Source organism: Oncorhynchus kisutch, linkage group LG14, assembly GCF_002021735.2.
Source record: "Oncorhynchus kisutch isolate 150728-3 linkage group LG14, Okis_V2, whole genome shotgun sequence".
In the NCBI taxonomy this organism is placed as follows: Eukaryota; Metazoa; Chordata; class Actinopteri; order Salmoniformes; family Salmonidae; genus Oncorhynchus; species Oncorhynchus kisutch.
The window spans coordinates 28,955,797-28,964,636 of NC_034187.2; the positions used below are offsets into that span (position 1 = coordinate 28,955,797).

General features: G+C 43.0%; 1 protein-coding gene across 1 annotated transcript; it reads right to left on the minus strand.

Moving 5' to 3' along the window:
• Positions 1-2,829: 2,829 nt before the first annotated feature.
• LOC109904028 (sushi domain-containing protein 6-like) lies at positions 2,830-7,136 on the minus strand. The gene is made up of 7 exons (XM_020501090.2): positions 6,896-7,136; positions 6,373-6,524; positions 5,791-5,982; positions 5,478-5,672; positions 5,128-5,290; positions 4,386-4,783; positions 2,830-4,275 (listed from the first exon to the last, which is right to left on the minus strand). The coding sequence occupies exons 2-7, from the start codon at positions 6,488-6,490 to the stop codon at positions 4,250-4,252; spliced, it is 1,092 nt and encodes a 363-aa protein (XP_020356679.1). The 5' UTR covers positions 6,491-6,524; positions 6,896-7,136; the 3' UTR covers positions 2,830-4,249.
• Between the last annotated feature and the right edge of the window lie 1,704 nt (positions 7,137-8,840).

Genomic DNA, 8,840 nt, shown 5'->3' on the forward strand with positions numbered 1-8,840 from the left:
TTTCTTTGGGGGGCTGCACAGCCCTCCATGTGCTCGCCAGAGGTAGCCTGACTGCCATTAGGTACCGAGATGAGATCCTCAGACCCCTTGTGAGACCATATGCTGGTGCGGTTGGCCCTGGGTTCCTCCTAATGCAAGACAATGCTAGACCTCATGTGGCTGGAGTGTGTCAGCAGTTCCTGGAAGAGGAAGGCATTGATGCTATGGACTGGCCCGCCCGTTCCCCAGACCTGAATCCAATTGAGCACATCTGGGACATCATGTCTCGCTCCATCCACCAACGCCACGTTGCACCACAGACTGTCCAGAAGTTGGCGGATGCTTTAGTCCAGGTCTGGGAGGAGATCCCCCAGGAGACCATCCGCCACCTCATCAGGAGCATGCCCAGGCGTTGTAGGGAGGTCATACAGGCACGGGGAGGCCACACACACTACTGAGCCTCATTTGGACTTGTTTTAAGGACATTACATCAAAGTTGGATCAGCCTGTAGTGTTGTTTTCCACTTTAATTTTGAGTGTGACTCCAAATCCAGACCACCCATGGGTTCATAAATTTGATTTCCATTGATCATTTTTGTGTGATTTTGTTGTCAGCACATTCAACTATGTAAAGAAAAAAGTATTTAATAAGAATATTTCATTCATTCAGATCTAGGAGGTGTTATTTTAGTGTTCCCTTCATTTTTTTGAGCAGTGTATATTATTACAAACTTAAAATGTTTGTTGCTAGGCAACCGATTTAGCTAGCTGTCTATCTCGGATGACAATCATGTTAGCATATTTCCTACTGAGATTACTGTTCTAAAACATGTTCTTGGGTTTAAACTATACTGAAACTCAGATTAAGTTTGTGAGTCAATGAAACATGTTCAATTGCTTTATGAGCGTATTCTCTCACTACCCTGAGTTTAAAAGGGTGTAGCTATTTTAGAATAAGAAAAAATCCCAAAATGTTTAATAATCTAACTTCTTAACTTTTTGCTTAAGGAGAAACATAAGAAATAGCACAAGAACATTTCCAATAACCTTTTTGAGGAATAGCAACTTTGCTTAACTTTCTTCATATGTCTATAGTTAATAAAAAAATGTCAGTTAAGAATACATTTCTTCTTAAGAAGGTTTTGTGAATCTGGTCCCAGGTCTTGTATTTTTGACCAAAAAAGTGACATGTCTGGAGAGAGACACTGAGTGGACAAAACATTAGGAACACCTTCCTAATGAGTTGCACCCCCTTTTGCCCTCAGAACAGCCTTCAATTCGTCAGGGCATGGACTCTACAAGGTGTCAAGTGTTACACAGGGATGCTGGCCCATGTTGGCTCTAATACTTCCTACATTTGTGTCAAGTTGGCTGGATGTCCTTTGGGTGGTGGACCATTCTTGATACACACGGGAAACTGTTGAGCGTGACAAACCCAGCAGCTTTTGCAGTTCTTGACACACTCAAACCGCCTGGCACCTACTAATGTTTTGTACACACAGTGTATAAGAGTGTACCTTTTTATAACATTTTGTTTCTAATGCATTTATACAGCATGTTGTAATTACTAAAGCACATGAATGGACAGCCTATGTAAAAGCATGCCTGATTTGGCAGAGCTTTAACTCCACAGGTTGGTCTAAGAATCTTACAGATTGCCTACATGGGCATTGGCGTCAAGTCAGGCATCTCCATTGGGGGAACAGTGTGGGTGGTTTTCTCACCCCAACTCATGCCTGCAGTTGCACTGATGCCCCTGACAGGCTACCTTGCTGGGATACATCATGTCCACCATCTTCAAAGTCAATCATCAGTAAGTGCACTGCTGTATTCATCTGTTCAAGGATGGGGCCAAGGGGCATGTATCCATTCATAGCTATCAATAATAAAATACAGTCGAGTGAACCATGTAACAAATAGGTGGCCTTTCCCCCGGAGTTTATTGGCCCCCTTTATCTGTTCTACATCATATTCCAGGGAGGCGAGGCACTTTTTATCATCCTCTTCAGCTGTTACCAAAGCTTCAAGCCACCAGTTTAGGGTAAGTGTCACAGATGTTTGGATAACACTAAAGTAGGTGTGGCTCACAGAACTTAATGTAGCCGAACCACGCTGTCGTTAGTGTGCCAGACTGTTTGACAAAATAAAGGCAGTCTTTCTTCTAAAATAATCTCTTCTTTCTCTCCCATAGCAAAGCCTGTATACCTGGCAGTGTAGGAAGTAAAGTTACTATAAGTCCCAGAAGGGAGAAGCCCATAGAGATGGAGAGTGCACAGGAGGACATCAGACCAAACTGAACAGGTCCAGGACAGGAACCACCACAGCAGATACAACAGAAGACATCAAATGTATGGCATTTAGGGCAACATAGCTTGCTTGGGATGTGCAGCACAATTTTACCAATGCAACTGTATACTGTAGGTGGAATGCAGTGTCTAAGAAACTAGATACTTATCATGTATGGTTGACCCTAGAATTTGACACAACAGGGAATGCCCAGGTATGTTATACTTAGTGTGTAAAAAAAAAAAAATGTAGATTAAGGTTAACCAAATACAATGACAAGTCATTTCTGTATGACATAAAAGCAGCATATTTGTTCCTTTTGCTGATAGTATGGAGTAGCCAAAAATCCATCAGTGTTCTTGTGGCAGTTTTATGAACAATTGTGATGCTTGTAATTACAAACCTAATTTTCTGCTAATTAATTTTCAAAAAGTGGGTTTTAGAAGTCAAGACTATGAATCAAGTAATTCACAATGTTACCTGGTGCTGAAAAAGTACACTAACCATGGCTATAAAACTATTCAGTGAAAGAGTTTGGGATTGGTTGACAAGAACAAAATGTTGCACAGCTCAAATTATATTTTATCAAAATTATCACAGGGTATATACACAGAGTAAAATTAACTATCTTCACACCAATTGCATTGTTTATCCAAAGCAACTGAATCCAAAGCAACTGAAACCATTTGAATAGACATGACACTAAGCTTCTGTACATAACAATGACCTGTTTTTCATTAATTATAGTTAACCCAATTAACTTTAGTCTCACATTATGTCCTTATGAGTCCACCAAGGTGGCAAAGTTAAAAGACCAGTCTTCATATAATTTCCCAAGAATTGCGGAAGCGTCAAAGGAACCATGGCTGATCAACAGCATTCTGAACATGAATATATTAAACACTCAATTAAGTTTCCCTATCTAGACTTAATTAAAACAATTTCAAAAACAACCCACAAATAAATAGTAAGTATTAGGTGTCCAAGAAACACCAACTATGCTCCAATTTGTTACATCACTAAGCTGTGGCGACTGAAAATGTACATTCATTTTAAAATCCTTTTCAGGAATGAAACCCAATACAGATGGTGTTTGTGCATAGAAGTGGAGATCTAAGGCCATTAGAGAAAGGGTGTACTGACATGAGTGAGAGAATATGAATGCTAAGCCCAATGTCAATGAGCTGAGAAAAGGTGTGCCTCAACCTTGGGAACACTTGCCTTAAGCAAAATCTTCAAATAAGTGCGTGGGGAAAACATTGAGTTCAAAACCATGATCAGAAAGGATGTGACATCAAATAGTTGTGGCATAAAGAACCCCAATGAGAATATGAAAAGTTAAAATCATACGTTCTTATCATTAAAATGTTAAGAGTAATTGTCAAATCTGTGTATGTGTGAGAATGACTGGTTCAATCTAAGTTGCAGTTGTCTTTATCATGCATCATGCCTGTTGTGCTGCAGTGATCATGCAAAAACAGGTTGACATGGTACAAATTGGTGATGGGGGCAATGGTTCTCAAAATGTGTTTGCAGCATTAACCATCATGGGGAAAAAAATAAATAAATACATATGGATTACAAGTACAGAATTTTCAAAAGGCATATTGAGCCTTTCAAAAAAAACTTCCAACATACTGGGTGCTCTCTCAGTGCAGAGACATAAAACTAAGCCAATGGTTAAAAGAGCACGTGTCAGACACTGGACATAGTGTAAGAAGTCCTATAAAATTGCTAAGCATGTATGTACATGTGAAATCCCTCTTTCCCCATCCAGAGGAGGGCACAGAGGTAACATTCTGCTGAGAATGACACAGCCTCACTTAGTGCCCCAAGAGGGGGTGGGTGGATAGTCTGTTGTGTTGGCAGCTGCTGCAGTGGGGAGCTCCAGACAGGCCTCTGGCTCAACACAGCAGGTAAACAGCAACCCTGTCAGCAACTCTGGGTGTTTCCGTAACATACACCCCAGCGTCTGCAGCATGCTTCAGGCCTCCTTTAACAAAGGCATATCTGCAGGACGAAACAAGATACATCAATACACTGTATGCATATATGGGCATTATCAACCAATACATGCATGAAGAGAGGCCTGTTTGGAGAGACATGGATCAACGTCCCACCATCAGAGTAGTCCATCTCAGAGTTGAGGTGCAGGCTGTGCTGCTCACTGCATGTGGAGTCCCTCCGCAGTGAGGGTGAAGGCACTGCAGCAGCAGCCCGCTCCAGGCCCCAGCGGGAGGAGGATGAGAGAGAGGAGGGAAAGGCGAAGGATGATGGTACTGGGTGAACCACTGCCATCTCTGAGAGCTGGGGGAGGGTGGAGGGCCTGGCTTGAGCAATGAGAGGTTCTGTCGTCCCTGCAGCTTGCTGGCCCTCTGACAGCACTATCTGGACTCGGGACTCAGAGCTGAGACTCAGAGCCCCTTCCCCACACACCGCCTCCTCATAGGAGGGCAGGGCCACCTGTACCCCCTCCACCATGATGGACACGGGCTGGCCTGACACCCCCTGCTCACGGCTGAGGGGGAGCACAGAGGAGTGGAGCAGTCTGTTAATACCTCATTACTTTAGACTCTTAAAAGGAAAGACTCACCCATTTAGAAAGTTATCGTATTTGTACATTTCTGAGCGATGGACTATCGATCCCCAGGGTCATATCATGTTTTCATGTGTAGCCGAGCTATTCACCGTTCAAGCAGATATGAATACAGACGGAATGAGAAGTTTTGCATCATATGAACGATTTCTGCCTGCTTGAACAGTTATGAGACATGCACACCCCTGGAGTACACACAGCTTTAGTAGGATTAGCCTATCACAGCTGATACTGAATAAGCATGTTTGTGGTTTCAGGCCACTCACCGGCTGTGGTTGAAGGACTTGAGTTTAGGCTGCAGCAGGACAAACAGGACCACCAGCAGCAGGACAAACAGGACCACCAGCAGCAGGATGAGGGCTACAGAGCTGGCAGTGGAGGCCACAATGGATAGGGTGGGTATGCCAAACACAGGGGTAGGGTCTCTGTCTGTAAGAGGGGAAGCAGGCAATGAGACCACACTCAAACACTGTCCATTAAAAAGCCTGAGGCTTCAAAAGGTAGCACAGTATAATTTCATCTTACAGGTTGATACAACAATAAAACAAATAGTTCCAAGCCACCTAACACTGAACCCTGGAGAATAAGACCGTGTAATCACAATATGGTCACCAACCTTGGTCCAGGAGACAGCTAATCTGCATGGAGCCGTCCCACTCCCCGTCCTGACAGGTCAGGTATTTATAGTCTCCCTTCAGGATGTAGCCTTCATCACAGAAGTACTCGATCACAGTGTGATGGTTTAGTCTATGACAGGGGGACGGGTGGCAGGTATAGCCCCCATTCTCTGGTTCAAATGGAGGCAGACACACTGTCGACAAAAATTAAAAAAAAAACATTATCAGTGAGCGCACAAACCAAATTTTTGGCTTAAAAATATGTTAGTGTGTTTGGAATGAATTCAGAGTATTTAGTAAAGCCATTAGTACCATCACTGCGTATGCAGCGGGGTGGGTCTGAGGACCAGCAGCCCAGGGGGGTGCAGGTGATGATGTTGGGCCCGTCCTCCAGGAAGCCTGGGTCACAGCTGTACTGGAGCACCGTGCCCACAGGGAAGGAACCCCTGTTGGTCTCTGTCAGGTTGACCAGGCTGTTCTGCACCATGAAGGGCCTCACACATCCTGAGGGACAAAAGGGGATATAATTGATGCTAGAACATTCTGATGTTAATGTTCTATTTGATGGTTTTAAAACAATGTTGTTAAAAGGTATTTCGGATGCTTATATAATATCAATGAGTCATGAAAACAGTGGGAGCAGAGTTGGCACAAGGCAAGAGAGGATCTCTAGCAACAGCTTCAAGCCCCCATCCACATCCAGCATTTTTTGGGCCAGCTCAAATAAACCCAATTCCGATGTTACAATTGACCATAAAGAGCAATGTACATCTAGCATTATTAGACTTAAAGAGGGGAGCTGAATCTTAGCAGGGTAAAAGCAGCTGTAGTGTACAGAAAGGAGGAATGAAGCTGTGTGAGAGAGCCTTTTGCTGAAGATGAGTGATCTCTTACCTGACCCTTGTCCAGTGGATAGCACAGTCAGGAAGAGCAACAGAGAAATTGACTGCTTGTCTGCGGAGGTGGGCAGCCCAAGGGCTTTTGACGTGGATTCTAACATTCCATTGCACATCTTTTACTTCCACTGCAGAGGTTGTCAGCTCAACCTAGGGGATATAAGAGCATCCCCATCACAGCTCGTTATGCTAGCCACATTTGACGGAGCAAATACGAACATTCAATTTGATAACTAGCTAGCCAGCTTGTTACGTTCTGTTAGGTCATACTGTACCCAGGTCCATTTTGTTTTAAGCTACCTAACTTAGCTACACCACAAAACCTGACTAGCAGCGGTACTAGCTATCGTTATTTATCGCCAGACGTCAGCACACTAGCTAACTGCGAATCAATTAGCTCTAGCTAGAACTAGCTATGCTAACAACAAAACCCTTAGCTATCTATAGTAGCTGCATAGCTAACGAACTAGCGTTAGCTCTGCTATACTATACTTAACTAACGTGTCGCTTTGCATGCTTACCCACACAACAATACAGCCAGTTAGATCCTCCTCCACCCTCTTCCTCGCTTACTGTGGATACATCTGGATCATAATATCAGTCTCTGTCGAAGTAAAAAGGCAACTGTCCTTCGCCAGATGAATCAACAATGCGCGATCAGGGGAGACTGAAAATCTCCGGGTAGGCTGAGCTCTTCTTCTGGACTGGGTTCTTCTTCTTTTACGTTTTATGGCAGACTTCACCTATTAATGTATTGCCGCCACCTACTGTATGGGATATTGAAACAAAACAAAAAGTATATATCCCCACTCCTTCAGTCACATTCAAATCACACAGTAGTGGAAAAAGTACTTAATTGTCATACTTGAGTAAAAGTAAAGATGCCTTAATAGAAAATGACTCAAGCAAAAGTGAATGTCACACAGTAAAATACTACTTGAGTAAAAGTCTAAAAGTATTTGGTTTTAAATCTACTTAGGTATCAAAAGTAAATGTATAAACCATTTCAAATTCCTTATATTCAGCAAACCAGACGGCACAATAAAAAAAAAAATGTATTGACGGATAACCAGGGGCACACTCCAACACTGAGACATATTTACAAATGAAGCATTTGTGTTTAGTGAGTCCGTCAGATCAGAGGCAGTAGGGATGACCAGGGATGTTCTCTTGATAAGTGTGTGAATTGGACCATTGTCCTGTCCAAATGTATTACTTTTGGGTGTCAGGGAAAATGTATGGAGTAAAAAGTACTTTTTTTTCCGGAATGTAGTAAAAGTAAAAGTTTGCAAAAATCTAAATAGTTGAGTCAAGTACAGATACCCCAAAAATTACTTAAGTAGTACTTTAAAGTATTTTTTACTTAAGTACTTTACACCACTGAAATCACATCACATCACAACCACATGTATACTCCATCTGTTACCAGGCCTCGATGAGTCTCCCCCTGGTGGCTGATCTGCTGTACGCCACACACTTTACTTCTCTTATTTCCTTTTGCATTCAACACTATAATCCAACTAACCCTACACCTACAGTAAATCACCACCCCATTAACTCTTCTGCAGTAAAATCTCATATACCCAGGTACTTCTCTGCAGTTGCCACCTGTGGCTCTGTTGGGCTAAATTGCTGTGAGCGCTGCAGTCTGTCCCAGGATCCTACTAGATTCTGCATAGGGGGAGAGACACGAAAGCCCAGCTAGCCTCCTAGTTGGTTCGGCGGGTCTCAAATGGAGACCACTATTGAAAGTTTCCAGCACTGCAAGGGCGGTGTTTACTTTGCTTTGTTCCGGGACAACGTGGTATACGCTGACTTTCAATGTAGCAATTGCTTGCTTGTGGAGGACTACAGTGGCTTGCGAAAGTATTCATCCCCCTTTGCATTTTTCCTTTTTTATTGCCTTACAACCTGGAATTAAAATAGATTTTTGGGGGGGGTTTGTGTAATGTCCGTCGTTAAATGAAGACCAAAGTGCAGCGTGGTAGGCGTACATTTTCTTTAGTTTTAAATAAGACAAAGAAATATGAAAACTTGAGTGTGCATAACTATTCACCCCTCCAAAGTCAATACTTTGTAGAGCCACCTTTTGCAGCAATTACAGCTGCACGTCTCTTGAGGTATGTCTCTATAAGCTTGGTACATCTAGCCACTGGGATTTTTGCCCATTCTTCAAGGCAAAACTTCTCCAGCTCCGTGAAGTTGGATGGGTTCCGCTGGTGTACAGCAATCTTTAAGTCATACCACAGATTCTCAATTGGATTGAGGTCTGGGCTTTGATCAGGCCATTCCAAAACATTTAAATGTTTCCCCTTAAACCACTCGAGTGTTGCTTTAGCAGTATGCTTAGGGTCATTGTCCTACTGGAAGGTGAACCTCCGTCCCAGTCTCAAATCACTGGAAGACTGAAGCAGGTTTCCCTCAAGAATTTCCCTGTATTTAGTGCCATCCATCATTCCTTCAGTT